Source organism: Triturus cristatus, chromosome 8, assembly GCF_964204655.1.
Source record: "Triturus cristatus chromosome 8, aTriCri1.1, whole genome shotgun sequence".
NCBI classification, from domain to species: Eukaryota; Metazoa; Chordata; class Amphibia; order Caudata; family Salamandridae; genus Triturus; species Triturus cristatus.
The window spans coordinates 305,181,875-305,201,764 of NC_140591.1; the positions used below are offsets into that span (position 1 = coordinate 305,181,875).

Genomic DNA, 19,890 nt, shown 5'->3' on the forward strand with positions numbered 1-19,890 from the left:
AATATTAGGCTATGTATAATGCTCACAGAATGCTCTCTGATTTGATGCAAATATTTTCAGAAGCTTGAAAGCAAGATTGACGATTCTTTGCTTTCAAAATAAAATGTTCATAAAAATCATGAAAGCAAGAAAAAAAGCATTTCGTTAAGCTACTGCAAAATTTCAGGTACCATTTCTTTGCCGCATCATTTAATAACATGTGTTGATGCATGCTAGTATTTCCCAAAAATATTCATAATGGAAAATCAGTGTAACCAGTTTCAATAAGATTATGGGAAACAAAAATAAACAAGCATTGGCAAGGCCAGTAGGGTTTGAAATTGGTGGTCAGCTTTTTAGTTTTGTCAATGTGTGAATTGTTTTGGCATGGTTTTGGAAAACCTTATTGGTGTGGCAGCTGCCGGGTCCTCACCATTATAACAAACATTGGCTAAAGCAAAAATTGTTTTTGGTCTCAATAAGCACACACTGACACAGTAGTTACTGGCACTTAACAAAACAACTTTGTGTGCCAATCTGCTCCTCGTGAAGCCAGCCGATACAGAGAGAGAAACAGAATTTTAATAAACGCAAAAGGTCATGGTCAACGCCAGACCAAATTAAGGGCCCAATTATTAAAGTCTCAAAAGTGCTCCTATGGTATTTGTCCTTGCATTAAGTGCAGATATACGGCTTTCTTGAATTCTCAGGAATTTGCAAAAGTAGGACTAGAAATAGTACTCCTAGAAAATATTTGTGAACTGCATTTTAGCATGATCAAATCTGCATGATAAGATTTGCTTATGCGAAAATCTGAGTGTTTGCAAGTTTACTTTCCCTCCGACCAAATTTTTTCCCAACTCTGGAAGAAGGTTTATGTCTGCCATTGTCAGGAGTAAATTTCCAACATCTCAGTAAGGGAAAAAATTAGAGAAGAGTTGTTGAAAACCATTAAAACATGCACGTTAGTTAATTTGCACAGACTCAAAAGGGCATTCTAACCCTGAAACTATTGCTTACCACTACCTTCAGCCCCAGTATGTAGATCTGCGGAAACATGGCAACATAAGGGGATTGCAAGTATTCAAACACTACTATGGTATGAGCCCTGGCATAATCAGAGGGGCTATATCAGAGCTCTTATATAATGAGATTGCAGCCATAATTTGTCGCCGCACCACAAGGGAAAAGTGGATTTAGTTACAGGACAAGTAGATTTATGAAGCAACCTGTCCCATGGACAAGTAGATATTTTATTAAATTCCACAACCCTGATACATGCACAAATGCTTCACACACTGCCTCTGAGATGAGCCTTTCTGCTCAAGCCAAGCTACGAAGGGGGTGAGCAGGGGTTATTTTAGAAGTGTATCCCCCTTAGCCTGACTAGGAAGAAGGGTCCCTACTTGGACAAAGGTGCAAGCCGTTGCCAACTAGAGACACCCATTTCTAATACATCACCAATGACATCTGAAATGACATCACTGTGTATGGATAGTGTGCAGGTTCTGGTTACTTCATTTAACTAGAACTGGTGGATTTCAGTGTTGTTTTTTGTAGAAAATGTTACGTTTTAACTTACATTTTAATCCAACTATAATGTCACACTAACCAGTGTTTCTTCCGGTGGAAAAAAGTATGAGACTTATGACACCCTGACAAACAAATCTCCCTTCATTGAGATAGAATAGCAGAATTAGCATTCAAGCCAAATCTAAAGTACTGCAATTTAGAACCGTCTATTAGAGAGATAAGCATTTCTATTGGCTGGAAAAAAATATGTTCTACTTACTTTGATTTTTCCGGGACCTTTACTTTGAAGAGTGCCATTGTGTAATCGTCGTTCATATTCATGCAATCCGCCTTTGATGCCCAACTTGGCGTTTTGGGTATAGATAGCACAAGATTATCAGACAAATCTTTAGAGGTACAATTCTTATCTTCCATTCGGGTAGTTAGTGCCTTCGTTCGTTTGTCCCCCTGAGGGCCCCAAGTACCACTGAACTGATATTGAGAGAGACCAAAGTCAGACAGTGGGGGAAGGTGGAGAAAATCTCCAGAAGCAGGAATTTTCTGCAGTCCAGGAACGGAAGACTTCTCTTCAAATGTGTCTCTCTTGGACGGTTCATCATCCACACTTTCACGGGGCAGGTTACCTTCGGAATTCTCAACTTCTTGGTCAATGTCTATTTAAGAAACAAGGAAACCTTCTTAGGACATTGGCAAATACAAAACACTAAGCACCTACCAAAACAAAACTGATCAAGTACAAAAAATTCATGTTTAAATGATTATAGACAATCAATGTTGGAACCATACTAAATAAAGGCTGATATGTTCAATCTGTGTCAAACCAGGTGTGGGTACAGAGAAACCTCTCCCCATGCAGAAACAAATTCTCAACGCCTACTCTTTCTTGGGTTCGTATGCACACGTAATCAATGAACAAGCACTCTGAGACAATTCAGTAGACAGGACAGTGCTGGTCCCATTATTTCTTAATTCAAGTAGTTGATGTTATGATGCTGAACCAATTTTAAGAACTATGGTGCTGAGAGTAACAAAGTAACCACGGACAAGCACAGGGAGGACGGGCCCTAAGGGCCTCAATTTCATTAGAAGTGTGCAGGCTTGCTCACAGATCTCTCTTTTGCATAAAGGATTGGTGCACCTACTGCAGCTATCGTGGTAGAAGCTTTTCGTTCTTTAGTGCCAGGTGTATGATGTTGTCAAATGTCAATTAGTGATAAAATATAAGGCGCACAAAGAAAGCAGCTATGTAACCCAAGTTTTGGTCAAATGTGTTTCTCATTGAACATGCAATGATATTCTTTCGGTACTGTGAAGCATGGGTAGATTCAACAGGTAGCTGCTCATGAGATGAAAAAAATTACTCATCACAGAGCCTATGTCCTCATTCACTACTGTGCACACTTTTAATTTATGAATACAAGCTGTCTCTGTCGAGATTTGGTGAAACCAGTGTGCTTTCCCAAAGCTTTGGGACTCTACAGCATATCTAGCCACAACTAAACTCCACCGCACTGAATTTTCTACAGTTCCTTTACATGGCCACCAGACAGACCACTGTAGTAAACATTAGAGCAGGAAAAGTGGGTAGGTTTTACACAGGCAGCCTTGCCTGTATAATTTTGATAACGTCAACTATCTGTCTGTTTTGCAAACCATGGAATTATGGATGGCAATGTGTGTCACAGAACAGAGTGAGTTTGAAATATACCTGTCCAACTGCTACCAACAAACAAAACTAATGAACATCCTATCAAGTCTACTCCCCAAGCCCCGGGCCCTTCACCTTCAACAAAGGGTACCTCAAGGGTGGATGTTCTCCCCTGATGCTCTTTAGATTGTACATGGAGCCTCTCTGCATCCTCTAGAATCAATCAAAGGTGTATTTGAACCTGTATGCTAATGAGACAACTCTGCTTGAGAGTTGCCACTCCAAAAGACACTATCAAACTAGCCAAAACCATACAAATCCTACAGTCTTGAACACCTCACCTGCAGGTCAAAATGAAACCTCTGAAAAGAGATACTCCTCATAGCTCCCCCTGAGATATCATGCTGGGTGCAGCTAACCTGCTGCATTGCAAGCCTGGAATATTGCAAAGGGTTAAGCTTCACCATTCACATAAACATACATTTGCATTCTCTCATTAACTCCCTATATAAAACCGCAAATTATCCCAATCAGACTCATACTCAGAACTGAAATCCACCATTCTCCCATACTTCCAACCAGTTGTTTAAGCACAGTCTAGAATAGACTGTGACATATCTTTGCTAAGAGGGATTTCAAACACTCCCCTTGTTCCTTTAAAAGCATCCCTCAATGCTGCAGTTCACCAGATATCTGACACCAGAGAGAAGACCAGATCACTCCCATTTTTGTGTTTGTTCAGTTGGCTTCCCAAAAAGAGCAGATGCATATTCAAACCAGAGGATGTGGCCTAATGGCTAGGGAGGTCAACCGCAAACCCGCGGAACCGGGTTCGAGGCTCGGCAAGGCCTCGCAACATCTTGTGATTCTGGGCAAATCGCCTAATCTCCGCGTGCCTAACGAAAATGAATGTGTCTTCGTGTAACGCAACTGGTGCTCGTGTAAAACGCTGTGATACCCGATACCTTCAGGTCAAGTTCACGTTATATAAAACTCCGTAAAAAAACAAACCACACAGGTATTCACCAGTGCTCTTCCAGCTATCTAGCCGATAAACTCGTCTACTCATGTGGCTCACATGCACGCTGGGACACCAACTCTCCTAGCCAGAAATACCAGCCTTACAAGAAAGCAAGAGCTGTCAAAGTTTCTCAAGGGGATGACCAAGGGCCTGGAGCTCCATCTCCCTTCTATTAGGACTAATGTTTCTTTAAGCACCTGCAAAGAAAATTCTAAATCCTACTCTTCCAATACCATTTCCAAATGGAAATATCTCCCTGACAATTGTCTCACAAGTGAATGTGGATAGGTCTAGCCTTTGCTGATAGAGATTCTGTGTATACTATAAACTCTTTTTGATTACACAGCCTTCCCTGGCTTACCTCAATGAAATAATTTTGCTTAGATACTCGACAGATGGCTTTGAGCCTATCTTCAAAATGTATTTATTTTTTAGGAGAACTGTACTTTGAGTGTCACAGTATTGCCATTCCAATACTGTCCTGTATAATGTTTTAATACCAGCAAAAAGGGTCTGGTGCCCTGATGGATGTAACTCACGTTACACAAATAAATAAGTAAAAGAAATAAAAAATTAGAAGGGAGTGAGCATCATTTCGTTGTCCTTGTGGAACTCGGTGTGGTTCAGTTTGAAAGCCACGCCCAGTCTGGTACACCCTGCATGCCTGAGACTTCTTTCGCTTCAGCTCTTCACTTTAGCTCCAGCTCTTGGGTGTGACTCAGTATAATAGCCTCCCAGGTGCTCCCAGCGATCTCTCCCTATTCCTGTGGTGTTTCATGGTGCTCAACAGTGAGCTCAAAACTTACAAGTGGATTCCCCTCGAACACACCGTCACCCACGCCCTCATCAGCAGCAGACTGGACTATGGCAACACACTCTACGCCGGGATCAACAAAAACCTCACCTCAAACTCCAAAACATCCAGAATGCTGCCGCCAGACTAGTGCTTGACGTACCGCGCTACCGCAACATCACCCAACACCTGCGGGCCCTTCAGTGGCTCCCCGTCGAGAAGAGAATCACTTTCAAGCTTCTCACCCATGCCCACAAAGCCCTCCACCACACTGGCCCCGCCTACATGAACCACCGCCTCTCGTTTCACTCACCCCAAAGACCTTTCCGCTCAGCCCAGCATTCCATTGAAACGTTGCCGCGCTTCAAGAAGGCCAGAACAGGGGCCGCGCCTTCTCCCTCCTCGCGACAAAGACATGGAACAGCCTCCCTCTCCACCTCCGCCAGACACCAACTCTCTCCAAGTTCCTGAAGGACCTCAAGACCTGGTTCTTTGTCAGATCACCATGAGCGTCCGGCAACTGCGCGAACCCTAGTGGGCCCTGGAAGACCTGGTGGGCCCTGGAAGACCTTAGAACCTACCTGGCCTCTCGACAGTATTCCGTAAGCGCCAAGGAGCTGCGCGCACCTCCCCAGCACCTCCCGGGTGAGTAGTTGCGCTTTACAAGGCTTTGATTGATTGAACAGTGTCGAGGTACTAGGACTTATCAGCTCCATATTTCTGTTACAGCACTTGCCTCACAGTACTTTATTTGATACTCGCAGGAAGGTCATGGTTCAAGCAAAATATCGGTTAGTCAGTTAGGAATTCAGTTCACGTGCTTTACCCACACACTGTGTTTGGGACTAGGGAACTAACTGCAGACTTGCCTAGAGGTTTCAGTGCTGCTAAGGGGCCTTGTGATGCAGCATTCACAGCTCTTATGGTCCCATGCAGGTTGCCAATAGTCTAGGTGCACAAGACACTTCTTTTAATTCCTAGTATTTTTGTGTGCTTTAATCTGGATTATATTTAGTTGAGCTTCCAGTAAGACCAAGTTTAATAGATTCCACCAAGTAGGGCTTCAAAACTCCAGCGTTTTGAGTTTTTCATCTCAATACAGGACGTTATGCATTAAGTCAAAGTGAATTCATCCAGAAGCTCCACTGAGTGTATACTAGTATAGATGAATGTTTTTGTATACTATTTTGACAATATTTCAGTTGCACCTTTAATAGACCAGTGTTAACCGTACTTGTATCATGTTCACAGCACAACTGAATATCCACATACCGCTAGTACTCAATACCATGATATACACAGAGGGCAACAGCACCCTCTTTATATAACCAGATAGGAATTTCAAAGGTCAAATGTGTAGATGAAGGCTGATCCTTAATGAACGAATGAATGTCAACATGTTATCATTTCCACCATAGCAATCATACACCCAAATACATCACATCCAGTACAAAGTGGTCGGCCTACGGACGCATAACAGGACAGGTGTGGACCAAGCAGCACACTATGCATGTCCTCTCTGTGTCTCTCATTCCCACTCCCACCAGCTCACTTGTTTCACACGTCCCATAGAACTTTGTGGCACAGTAGTTGCAAGTCAGTGGTGGATCCATGTTGCTCCTGCAGGACCAACAGAAGCCAAAACCAGTTACGTGTCTGTCATGCACTGACAAAAAGGCAAGTCAAAGAATACTGCCTTGCCGGAGCACTAATGTTCTACCAGGGGTGACCTTCGCTGATTTGGCCAATTTGTTACGTGACCTACAAAATGGTAGCCAGTTCCTGTGTCTTGAATTGCACAGTCACAGCGGACCACAGTTGCACTGACATAATGGATGGACAACCCGCTGGCTCAACTCAATACATTCTCAAGTAATCAGTGGGTTAGCCCCACTTTCTGACACTTGACCCAACTGCTCCGAGCATCAATACTCATTTGCTCATCAACTGTTTCACTAATCACAATGGTACCCACAGCAGAGATGCAAATATTTCAGGCTGTGCTTCCCACTAATGTAACTCTTGCCATACCAGAACATTTCTTCGGAGATGTATATAAGTTTGCCATCTTCCTCAATCAACAAGAGTTGCATTTTCTGTGTATAGCAATGGTGGAACGGCAAATTCTTGGTCAATTCTTTTAGTTCAACAGGACGATCAATTATTGTACAATTACTAGTCATTCGAGGAAGAGTTGAAGAAATTTGTCAGAAAAAGCATTTTGGTTTATTTGGTGGACACCGAGCTCCTGAATCCTAGGGAGGTGAAGATCCGGTCTCATACTTGACATTTTAATCATTGGGTAGAAGAGGGAGCATGGCCAAAAGAGAGGAGAATGTTGTTCTTTTACAGAAAAGTGAAATTTAATGGATCTATCTATGACACGTACTCCTATGTTTCTTTTCTCTATTTTATTTTAAATAGAATCATTCACCGCAAAATATTTACATTATACTTTAGGTACATCATATTTTTTCTAATTAATTAATGTATGAATATCATGTCAAGCTCCGTTAGAGGCCTAGACCTTTCAAAAAAAGTCTTTGAGTTTACAGACTTCTGATCATATGTCAATTACTGGAAGGATACAGAAAACTATTGGGAAGTGGTCTTCTTCGATGGTGCAAGACTGCCATGTACCCTTTCCCTGACATAAAAGCAATGATGTGCTTAGAGACTACTTAATCGTATGTGACATGGGGAAGGATATCAGGGAAAGAATTCAGCGGTCTATATACTCAATGGGGATTTGCAATTTACTTCCATTTTGTTCCAGTGGTTAGGCCTGGTATTTTACTTGGCCGCAAACGTCCATGAACCAGTCGATTGCATGTATTTTTAGGAGACCTTGTGAAATTTAAAAGGAGAAAAATGAGGGTTAAGTATGTGTTATCTAGTGAGGACTAATGGATTCTCAGAGTTATACAGTGCTTGCATTAGGATTTTCTTTCTAAAAGAAATCACCTTAGACCTCAGTCATACTAATTAACTTTAAAGACGTTGGCCTTAAAACCTATAGTAAATTGATTTTAATAGATTGCAGGAAAAAAACTTTAAACCCTTCCTCTTGGGTGGGGGGAAGGGAGGATGGATTCAAGGGAGGCTGTAAAAATGTCTAGAAGTTGTGTTAAGGGCATCTACATAGAATATCTGCCTTACCTACATCAAATGATTTCATACCTAAGGCACTTGGTGTGCCGGAAAAAAAAGACTGCAGGCATACAAGGAAATCCAGGCAATGAAAGTCCCAAAGAAAAAACACAAAGCTAACAAGGTTTTTCTTTTTTTGTGACCTAGATAGAATGGCACAGAGTTGGTAGGGAGTCATCCCATGGAGTCTTGGAAGACTAGGGAACGGACACTCCTGGAAGGTGAGAATTCAAAATCACATAAGGGACTGCAAATTATTGCACAAGCTCCTCACATCAAGAATATACTTTAACTACATGGAGGTTGGCATGGTAAATATCTGAATTGGGATGCATGCTTGCATGAGGAGGAAGTGTGCCCACACACAAGAATCTTGTTTGCTGGACCATTATGGTTTACAGACTGTAATTTCAATTAGCTACATAGCCACTATCGTCTGTTTTAGGGATCCTATAATTATGATGCCCCCCATCTACTGTTGATGGGAACCCAAGCGGGCCATGGCTTTAAAGATGAATGCGATTGCAACAAGGTTTCATTTGATCTTATTTTTAATAGGCAACAACGTTAGGCCACGGCTAAAGATCAAACCTGGGTTCATCCACTCTCCAGCAGACGAAGCATGGCTGTCTCAGCATAACCAAACCTCAATTATGCATGGGCATGAAGGTTTATATTTGAAGTCTGTAATAGGTTTTCATTTTTCAATTATTGCATTATGTCCACAATCTATACTAGTATAAAAGGTCTATGAAAAAAAGTGGCAAAGAAAATTAGATCTGTTCTGGTTTGCCCAAGGTCAGTTAAGGCACGCTACACTTTCTTTGGTTTTAAATATCATTTTGAGGTTGTCAGAATAAGCAAGTCACTAATGTTTTAATTGTGCTTTGTTTTACTTGTGCACTTTCACTCGACTTTCAATTGTTATCTTGACTTTGATCTGCAAATGGCCCGTGTTCAGGGAAGTGGGCGTAGCTGCATTAGGGGGTGGTAAAAGCCTTCCTGCATTGACGACCAGAGACGCGCCATTTTTAGCTGGTGCATGCTCTAGTTCTCTCGGGGCGTATCTATAAAAGACACGCTGCACATCCGTCTGTGCCCGTCAGTGTCCCAGAAGCAGCCAGAGCTAGCCATGGTATCTATTGGGTCACAAAAGGTGAGACTCTCACGCTGAAATACAGCAGAACGGAGCTCGTGCAGCTTGCCCCGGCTAACAACTGTGTAAAAGAGTGTTGGGATCCTGCTGAGAAACACACCTCATGTTGTCTGGAATGTAACTAAGTTTTCTCGAGACACACTGGCACAATAACAACTTGGAGCACGGGCACCGGCCAAGCTCATGGTTAAGGTAGTAAATAACAACAGGAGTATAACCCATAGACCAGGTAGAGATCTGGGTGAGTAAATAAAGACCAACAACAATGTCTCAACTGGTTTCAATGAGGAAGACAAATTCATTGGCATGTACACGACATTGCAAGAAAAGGAGAGGGAGACTCCTAGTTTGTTTGTACAAGGTGCTCATGACATATATTTAGAGAACCCAGTTTATGCATGACAGTTCTAACAGCACTGTGGGCATAAATTGTGGTGGCAATCAAGGAGGTTAAGTGCACGTTGTGCAGGAGATAAGGAGAATAACGGCGCAAGTGACTAGTGCAGAACACAGCGGGCGGCGCCAAGTGACAAAGTGACCAAAGGCTATATACAGTGATCAATGGTTCTGTCTAAATAATTGTATACAATGACTATACAAGATTTTTGATTTTGAAGAACCAGAGTGAAAGCTGCGCCGTAAGTTGCGCTGGGAAATAGGCTGACGGCGTTTCGGTCCTATTCATTCAGGACCATCATCAGGACCGGATTGCCAATGTTTACAGCGTGCTGTAGAAGATGGGAGCTCACGGGCAAGTAGAGGATGAATCAACTAGTGGAGGCGTGTGGGAGTCACGGCACGGATAATGTGTATTGTGGGAACCATCTACGCGAGGTGGGGTGAATACCTGCAAGGAGGCCAGGTGTCAGCGAGGCTGAGCAGGGCCTGGTAGCAGTGCAGTGCGAGATCTGCTGGATTCAAAGGGATAAAGCTGATGGTTATCGTGAGGCCTGGAGAACTTGAAAGGCAGTGTCGGAGCCCCAATCAACTGCAGAGTTCCAGTCCAAAGGATCGTAGAGAATAGTCTTGGAGTGATCCTAGTTTGCAGGTTAAGTCAAAGGCATGGTCGGAATACCGATCGTCTGTAACGGTCCATCTTGTGGTACCGTAGAAGCCAATAATTCAGCAGCTCGAGTCAGAGGGTTGCAAGGGCGTAGATTCAATCCGCACCACCACGGGCGTGTGCGGTGTGAGCGATATCCAAGATCACTCCCAGACTATTCTCTACGATCCTTTGGACTGGAACTCTGCAGTTAATCAGGGCTCCGACACTGCCTTTCAAGCTATCCAGGCCCCCCGATAACCATCAGCCTTTGCCCTTTGAATCCAGCCGATCTCACGCTGCACTACTACCAGGCCCTGCTCAGCCTCGCTGACACCTGGCCTCCTTGCAGGTATCCACCCCCACCTCACGTAGATGGTTCCTATAATGCGCTTTATCCGTGCCGTGACTCACACATGCCGGCACTAGTTGATTCATCCTCTACTTGTCCGCGAGCTCCCATCTTCTACAGCATGCTTTAAACAATGTCAATCCGGTCCTGATGATGGTTCTGAATGAATAGGACTGAAACGCCGTCGACCTATTTCCCAGCGCAACTTACGGCGCAGCTTTCATTCTGGTTCCTCAAAATCAAAAATCTTGTATAGTCATTGTATACAATTATTTAGACAGAACCATTGATCACTGTATATAGCCTTTGGTCACTTTGCACCGCCCGCTGTGTTCTGCACTAGTCACTTGCGCCTTTATACTCCTTGTCACGAGCACAACGTGCACTTAACCTCCGTGATTGCCACCACAATTTATGCTCGCAGTGCTGTTAGAACTGTCATGTATAAACTGTGTTCTCTAAATATATGATGCCATGATCACTTTGTACAAACAAACTAGGAGTCTCCCTCTCTTATTCTTGCAACGTTGTGTACATGCCAATGAATTTGTCTTCCTCATTGAAACCAGTTGAGACATTGTTATTAAGCTCATGGTTAAGGCAATCTTTAATAAAACACACTCTATTCAGAGACACGCTCTGAACATCTTTGACCTGTTAGATGAGGAGGCTCTTGGCCTGCTCTTCATTACCGACAGTTGGTTGACCGAAACCTCCAATCCGGTCATTGCGATGTCCATTCCCAAGGGTTTCAAGGTTATGAGTTGGATTGGAAAGAGTGGAAGGGTGGCGGTTTAGCAATTATGCTAATGGAACAATGGGGCTGTCAGTGGAATGAGCTGGCGGATTTGACGGGAGCTGAAGCATTAGTCTTCTGTATCAACCTCTCTCCCCATTATGTACTAGCAGGAGTTCTGATATATAGACCACCGGGTCCAGCCAGTACTTTCTTGAAATCTTTGGACAATGCAATCAATCACTAACCTGGCCTTAAGATACTACCACTTCATGGTCCTAGGTTATTTTAATCTACACTTAGACAAACCTGAGGAGGGAGAGGCGTCCAGGTTTACTGAATCCATGACCCAGCTAAACCTCAAACAATTTGTGGCTAAACCTACTCATCGAGGAGGACGCATATTAGATCAAGTCTGCTACAATGAGGCTATATTGATGGGTGACCCTCTTCCGGTGATCTAGTCAGTTCACTTTCTGATTAAGTTTGCCTGGCAGAAGCTGAATAAACTGGAACAGATCACCAATGAAAAGATACAGAGGGTGAAAGCCTTTAATAAGACAGACCCCCTTGAATTCAAGAAGGGCCTGGCCTTGTACACCCCCGAGCTGTCTGGGGAAATCAAGGATGCTGCATTAAACTGTTACAAGTGGATTAATAAAGTTGCTGAAGAGTTGGCTCCTTCCTTCCAGCATAGAGGTGGTAGGAGTATCCCCTCTAAGCCTTGGTTCTCCACTCCCTTGAAACTGGAAAGACAACACTGTAAGAAGTTAGAACCAAAATGGAGGAAGAATTATAGTTTAGAGGACTAAGATCTTTAAAAATGCTCAAAAGAACTATTATGCGGCTATCCTAAGAGCTAAACGCTTCCACTATGAAGAGCGCATTGTTTGCTCTGGAAACAACTCTAAAGAGATTAAGATAGTCAAGAGTTTTCTGACTCCAGTTGCTTGTACTCACTCCAAGGATAGTTCCAAGGAGTGGTGAGAAGAAATTGGCCGGGTTCTTTTCCGCAAAGGTCCAAACTATACAGACAAATCAAGGCACAGGTAGAAAGTAGGACCTGGAGGATGAAACTCCTATTATTAGGAATTCAGTTATTTTCCCTAAATTGGATGACTTTGAAGCCATCTCCCTGGAGGACTTTCTCTCTGCCCTTAAGTCACTTAAATCAGAGTCCCCAGTCGATCCTAGTCCCCCCCACCCCCAAACTGTTAGCGGCAGGAGCAGATGTTATTAATCCTCTGGCTAATAAACTGCTAAATTTATCCTTAGCAGTGGCCAAGGTGCCCAGAGGTTGGAAACAGGCGATTATTCTTTTCCTGCTTAAAAAATCTTTAGCAGATTCCTCCTAACCTGCTAATTAAAGACCTATTTCTTTACACTTACCCTTTTCTAAGATTCTCGAGAAGCAGGTGAACAGACAGCTATTGAGGTTTGCGGAGCACAATGGGCTCTTTCATGCAGCTCAATCAGGTTTCAGGGCCTTGCACAGAACTGAAACTGCGCTGGTCGAGGTAGCAAAAGCTATCAGGGGCACCCTGGATACTGGCGGTACTAGTACTACTGGATATGTTGGTGGCGTTCGATACGGTGCCACATGCCCTTCTATTAGACCGACTGCTTGAGATAGGAGTGACCGGTTCAGCATGGAACTGGCTGAAATCCTTCCCGGAGGACAGAAAACAACAAATCTGGATTCACCCCTTCTCAGCCATTTCTTAAAAATTAGACACTAGGGTTCCTCAGGGTTCTGCACTGAGCCCCAGCTGTTCAATATTTATATGACCTTATTAATTCAGTTAGCAGATGAATTTGGGGTAAAAGGCATCTCCTTTGCAGATGATACACAGCTGCTCTTTTCCTGGAATAAGGGAAGTGCGGCAATTTGCTCTCATGTAAAATCCTGTCTCACTTCAGTTTTTCACTGGCTAGCTAAGGTACAACTGAAATGCAACAAAGACAAAACGGAGATTTTCCTCTTTGGGGACTTCCCTCCACAGTTTTGGCTTTCATTCTGGCCAGATGATACACCCCCGCCGACTCCCCATGCTGGGCCGGTAAACAATTTGGGGAATGGTTTGATAAGTTGTCTTTTGGGCCTCAAATCAAAAGGCTGGAGTGGAACCTGCTACAGGATTCTGAAAGCGCTAAAGAAACTTTTGCCGCTCTTACATTTGGATGCTAAGAAAATGGTTATCCTAGCACTATTTACGTTCCGCATTGACTACGGCAATGCTTTGGACGCAGGCCTGCCAGGATATCTTCTTGACAAACTCCAGGTGATCCAGAATGCGGCAGTTCGGCTCATGCTTCACCTCCCTAAGAATGCGAGTGTCAGGCCTCATCTGTAAGATCACTACTGGCTTCCTATTAGTGAAAGAGTTAAGTTCAAGACTTTGGTGTTGGTCCATGGCGCTTTATACGGCAAAGGATCCTATTTGAGCTGCAGATTTAGCTACTACAATCCGTCAAAGCAAGTGTGATCCTCGAATAAGCTGCTGGTCTGTACGCCCAAGATTCACAGAAAGAGCTGTGCCAATGGTGCGTCAACCATCTGGTATGTGTGGGGGCCTGTGGGGTACCCCAGTGCGTGAGAACGTTCTGCATGGCTGCGCCCTGAGCTAATCCTATCAGGCGACCCCTTTTGGACTTCAGGGGGTATGCCAGTGGATCTGGTTCTCCCAGCAAGATGTGTACAGGAAAACTGAGAAGTTGCGTCTCCAGATGTTTATCAATATCATCCAGTATTTGTGACCAGTAATTTTGAATGTGGGGGCAGTCCCAAAGTAAGTGGAGCAGTGTACCCGTTTCCTCACAATTCCTCTAGCAGAGTACGCTCACTGTGGGATTAATCTTGCCTACCTGTTCTAGCGTGTAGTACCAATACGTGGTCACTTTTGTGAGTGTGTCAGACAGCGCCATGTTGCTGGCCGTGTGGCATGCCCTGTAACATATGCCCACCCACTCTGTCACTAAGGGGTCTCCCAATGTCCTTTTCCCATCTACCATGTCCAGGGTGATATGCGTGTGAGTTTTGGGCATTCAGCAGCTTGTACAAATCGGAGACTAGTCCCTTGTCTGAGGATTCCGACAAGAGCCATCTCTCGTAAGTAGTAAGTTGGCAACTAGCCGCCTCGCTATTATGTGGCTTTAGGAGCCAATGTCTAAGCTGCAAGTATCGCATGCGCTCTGTCTCAGGGATGTCAAATTGTGCTTTAATTTGTGAGAACGAAAGTACCCCCTGAACATCGAAAAAATGGCCCATGGAGCGGCATTGGGACTGATGCCATACTTGAAAGGTTGTTTCCCCTAACCCTGGCTCAAAGTCAAGGTTGCCGAACAGCAGGGTCAGGGGGGATGGAAACGTTGTGAGCTTGTGGCGAAGGTTAGTCTGGTCCCATGACGACATGGTTGTCTTAGTGATGTCCGAAACGTAGAGGCTACGGGGCATTTGGGCAGTCTTTAAAAATAGGATCTTTATAAGCGAATTTCCCACCACAGCCCTGTCTTGAAACAGCTAATGTTTCTCTGATTCCGTGTGGTTCCATTCCACTAAGTGTCTTAGTTGCTCCGCTTGGAAATACAGCTGAAGGTTAGGTATGCCCAGCCCGTCTTCGCTAGGTGGTAAAAAACTAAGACTCCATTTCATTCTAGGTTTACGGCCCTGCCATATAAAGGTCATGATTTCCGCTTGTAGTTTGGGGATCATACCCAGGGGGTGGGCGCAGAGGGAGTGTCTGGAACAGGTACAAAATTTAGGGAGGATCGTCATCTTAGTGGCTGATATCCTACCCAGCCAGTAAATTGGGTAGTGTTTCCATCTGAGTATGTCGGAGCGCACTTGCTTAAGTAAGTGAGTGTAATTGGTGGCAGCGGGGTGTGTGTTGTGGTAGCCAGTTGCACTCCCAGGTAGGGGATTGAGTCCGCAGACCTTTGGAATGGGTAATCTCCTTTAAGTTGTTCTACCAACTGAGGGGGAAGTGAGAGATTAAGGGCCACAGATCTTCCCACATTGACTTTAAACCCCGATACTCTGCCAAAATCCCCCAATTCCTGTAGAAACGACCCCAGTGAAGTCTCAGGGTCCTTAAGAGTCACTAACACGTCATCCACGTAAAGACTTATCGTGTGGCTGTCCCCCGCGAATGGAACTCCCTGGATCTGTGGGTTCGCCCGAACTCTGTTTGCTAGGGGCTCCATATATAGCGCAAAGAGCAGGGGTGATAACGGACACCCCTGCCATGTACCTTGCGCTATTGGAAGTGAGTTCGACCGAAGCCCATTGACTCTCAGTGGCCGTAGGAAGGCGATAGCAATTTAAGATTTGTGTGCGAAAGCGTTCCCCAAAGCCGAAGTGAGAGAGTACTTGGTCCAGATAGGGCCAGTGCACCCTATTGAACGCTTTCTCAGCGTCGATTGCCATGAGCATGTAGTTGCCTGGGAACCTGGAAGCTTTATCTATAATGTGGAGGACCCTTCTAGTGTTGTCGCTAGTCTGCCTATGAGGTATTAAGCCAGCCTGATCGGAGTCAATTGAGGCTGGCATGTATGGCCCCAGCCTCTGCACCAAGATACCCGTGTAGAGTTTTCAATCGATTTTGAGCAGCGAGATGGGCCTGTATGCACTGCAGTGCGTTTTATCCTTCCCCGGCTTGGGGATGACTGTTATAACTGCCTCCAGCATGGAGGCCGGGGTGCCATCAGCGGCAGCAAGAGTTAAACAACCTGGTCAAGAGAGGAGCTAGTTCGGGGCAGAAGGCTTTGTAGAAGGCGGACGTAAAGCCGCCCGAGCCTGGGGCTTTAGCTAACTTTAACCAAGAAATGGCCGAGATTACTTCTTAAATACGGATCTTCCCCTACAGGATCTCAGCTTGCTCGGGTGTCAGCCTAGGTGTCTGCACGCCCTGCAAGTAGCTACTGCTATCGTCCCTATCCAGTGACTGACTAGAATAGAGCCTCTCATAAAAATCCCTGAATGCTTCTGCTATTGCGTCATCATCCTACACCAGCTGTCACTCTGTGTCCCTAATCGTCTGGATGCTCTGTCGCTCTTCCCTGAGTCGATTTGCTAATAACCTCCTGCACTTCTCCCCCCGCCCACATAAAAGGTGTGCCGCAATCTGAGAGCAGCGTACTCTGCGCGATCCAGAGCCGCAAGCTGGGCACGAGCAGCCGACAACTGCCGCCACACCCTAGGGGCTCCAGTCCTTTGATGTATGCTTTCCAATTCCCTGATCTGTAAGGAGAGGCTATCTCACTTTTCCTTCCTTAATCTGTTGTCTGCCGCCGAGATCGCTATGAAAGCGCAGCGGAACACGGCTTTAAACACCTCCCATACGCTGGATATACTAGGCTCAGGGATGTCATTATGGGAGAGATAATCTCCTATGGTCTGTTTTATTTGATCCACAACCTCCTGGCGCTGGAGGAGCGTGTCTCTCAGTCTCCACTGTCTACGGGGCGTCTTTAGGGGTGGGAGCGACACTACCGTCACCATGGCTGGTGGTCCGAGAGGGCTGCCATGAGTATTTCGGTGCTGGATGTTAACTAGTATAACTCCTGGGGAATATTCCCTGCCTTGTGGGTGGGAAGCCCTCCAGAAATCTACGAGGCCCAGTTCTCGCAGTCGGGAAAGCCCAGCTTTAGACAGTGCGCCTACTTGCCCATACCGTTGAGCCGATCTGTCCGTGTCGTTATCAAAAACCAAGTTGAGGTCGCCCCCTAGGAGAAGGTGCCTGTCGTCAGTCGATAGTGCCTCTTTAAGTGCGTTTTGTAAAAAGCTCTCCTGCCGCTCATTAGGAGCGTTAATATTGCCTACCACTAACCCCCGGGCTCCAATGTCAAGGTGGCAGATGAGCTTCTTTTTGAACCACTTTGCCACGAAAGGTCCGTGAAACTAAAATGGCCACCCCAGCTGTTTTGGTTGTGTTGGAGGAGAACATCTGTAAGGGGAAGAACTTGAATTTGAGTCTACCCTGGTCCCTGGCTAGGGGGTGAGTTTCTTGTAGTAGGCAAATTTCTGCCTGTGTCTGTTCCAGGAACAACAGCACAGCCCGTCGTTTATTCGGGTTATTGAGACCTCTCACGTTAAGTGAGAGGATCTTACGGTTGGAGGGATGCACACTTGATGTCATTATGTAACCTCTTAACCGACAGGCTCTGCTCCCACTGCACACGTTGCTCTACACCTCCAGCCCCGGTGTCCCTGTGATTGTGTGACAGAATAGCAAGGTGGATGAAGAACCTCAACATTACCCCAAAAATATCTGTAAGGCATAAAAACTGAACTTACAAACAGTAACTCAAAAGCAATGGCAACAAGTTTACCCAGCTTGCAGTCTGGAGAAAGTCCAATGTCCCTGTGGGTCCATTCGGGAAAAGAAGTGGGGTCCATATTGTGGCCAAGTTCTCGCTGCTCCCCTCCCCCAACCCCCCTCTGAGAGGGTCCCAAGAGGGACCCAGGAGCGTTCAGTTGCCATCGGCCTTTGCCAATGTAGAGGGGATGGTTTCCAGCGCCTCTTGCTGGCCCCTTGCGATTTTGGGCGAGTTGGGCTTGGTCACATTGCGGCGCCTTCCGTGTCGCCACCAGCGAGGCCACTGTTCCGCACTGGGCGGGGGTCCTTGGTCGTCGTCCTCCTGGTCTCCGAGTGGCTCTATTCCCAGCAGACTGCACGTCTCTTGCAGTGACCTCAACTGTAGGAGCTTCCCTTCCCAGCGGAAGATGATTCGAAAATGGTGCCCCCAGGAGTAGGCTATGTTCTCATTCCGCAGGTGGGAGGCAACTGGGCGGAAGTCCCTACGTTTTTGCAATGTTAACGCAGACTTGTCCTGGAAGATAGTGGGAGTATGGTCACGGAAGGTCAGGGGGTACATCGATCGTGCCATGCGTATGATGTCCTCCTTCGTTTAGAAGTTGTGCAAGCAGACTAGGATGTCCGCTGTGGGGGCCTTTTCCGAGCGTTGAATTCCCACTCTGAGTGCTCGATCTATCATAAGGGCAGTTTCTTGAGCGTTGCCTAAAATATGATTGAAGAGGTCCCTGACAAAGCCGAATACATCACTCCCTTTGGCCTTCGCTGCTACTCCGCTAATGAGGACGTTGAGTCTCCGAGAACGATTCTCGAGATCTTCCAGGTGGGCCTGTAAGTCGATGTGCTGCTCTTGGAGGCATATGATCTCCTGCCTCATGGGCTCTGTATCTTCTTCCTGTGCATCTCTTTAGTCTTCCAGTTCCACCACTCTATCACCAAGAGCATCAGTGTCTCGTCTGATCTCTTTGATTTCGGAGGTCAAGTCCTTCCTGATCGCCTGCAGGTCCTCCTTAAGCTCTGAGAAAAGGGATGCTAGAAATGCCCGGGTCACCGGCTCCTCCATCGCAGCAGTTGACAGGGCAGGCGACGGACCCTCAGAGGCTGGCTGTTCTGGCATAGCACCACCCGTGGACTTCGTGAGCATATCTTTAAGGGTGCGTTCTGTCTTACCTCGTCCCGCAGCCATCGTTCCTGGCTCCAGCCAGCCCCGGCCTGGGGCTAATTCACCCCCCCAAGCGGGTCCGCACTCACTCCAGAGACTCTCTCTCAGGGCTTATACCAGGGTTACACCTTCACCGAGTCTCCGACAATCGGACTCTGGGTCATGCCTCTTTTGCTGCTGCACCTATGAAGCGGGGTTGCAGTTTTCGGGTGCGCGTCGGTTACAGGCATTCACCGCCAACTCTTGCTGCCTCGCTTGCCAGGTCCCCTCCTTGTTCCTTCAGCTGCTCCGGGCGTGCCTCCAGCGTCCAACACCGCCCTCCGATCCAAGGCCTGACACTGCCCAGATAGGTGCAGGCTCTCCTCCACAGATACCTACGTGCTCCCACCAGGTCTCTCCCAGTGCGTTCAGGCCTCACCCTTCACTCTGCTTATTTATGCCCGGGGGCTATCTTGTCTTCAGGCTGCCCCACACACCTCTCATGCTAGTGTGGCATAAGCCGAGACTGCAGCACAGGGCAACACCAGTGTGTGCATCAAGTAGGATCCGTGACCAGGCCAGGCCCGTCTCACTGCCTCCCGGCCCTAGCGCTCTGCTGGAAAGGAGGCGGCAGTGGAATGCCCACTCGTCCCTCGGCAAGTGCCCCACCTGCCTCAGGGGGGATAACTACCCGGGGCTATACAATCAGGCGCTCACCGTGGCACCGGGCACCCAAGACGCTGCTGCTATAAAAGGGCGAGTCAGTCCTCCAGGCCTGTGTCTCAGCCAAGGCCTCGTCCTGGGTGCGCCTACCGGTCGTGTCTCTGCCGTGGGCAGAGACCACTGGTCTGCTGTCTCGGCCACGTTGCGTGGTCTCAGGCACGTTCTTGCACCGGCCGCGGCCTCCCGCACTGGGGCTGCTGGCAGAGGATCGATGACGCAGCCTCCCAGTCCTCGGCTCGGTGCTGGTGCCCACAATGTCTCCGAGCGCTGTCTTCCAGATTCCCCGGCGATTGCGCTGTGCA

The 19,890-nt window shown here is 46.4% G+C and overlaps 1 protein-coding gene across 3 annotated transcripts in view; it reads right to left on the bottom strand.

The window, feature by feature from the left end:
• SKA3 (spindle and kinetochore associated complex subunit 3) overlaps positions 1-19,890 on the bottom strand; it is a 637,733-nt gene that overhangs the window by 441,282 nt on the left and 176,561 nt on the right. For all 3 annotated transcript variants that reach the window (XM_085621582.1, XM_085621581.1, XM_085621580.1), the window contains one exon: positions 1,772-2,165. In XM_085621582.1, the coding sequence (XP_085477708.1) occupies positions 1,772-2,165 (394 nt within the window). The remainder of the gene's footprint in view (positions 1-1,771; positions 2,166-19,890) is intronic.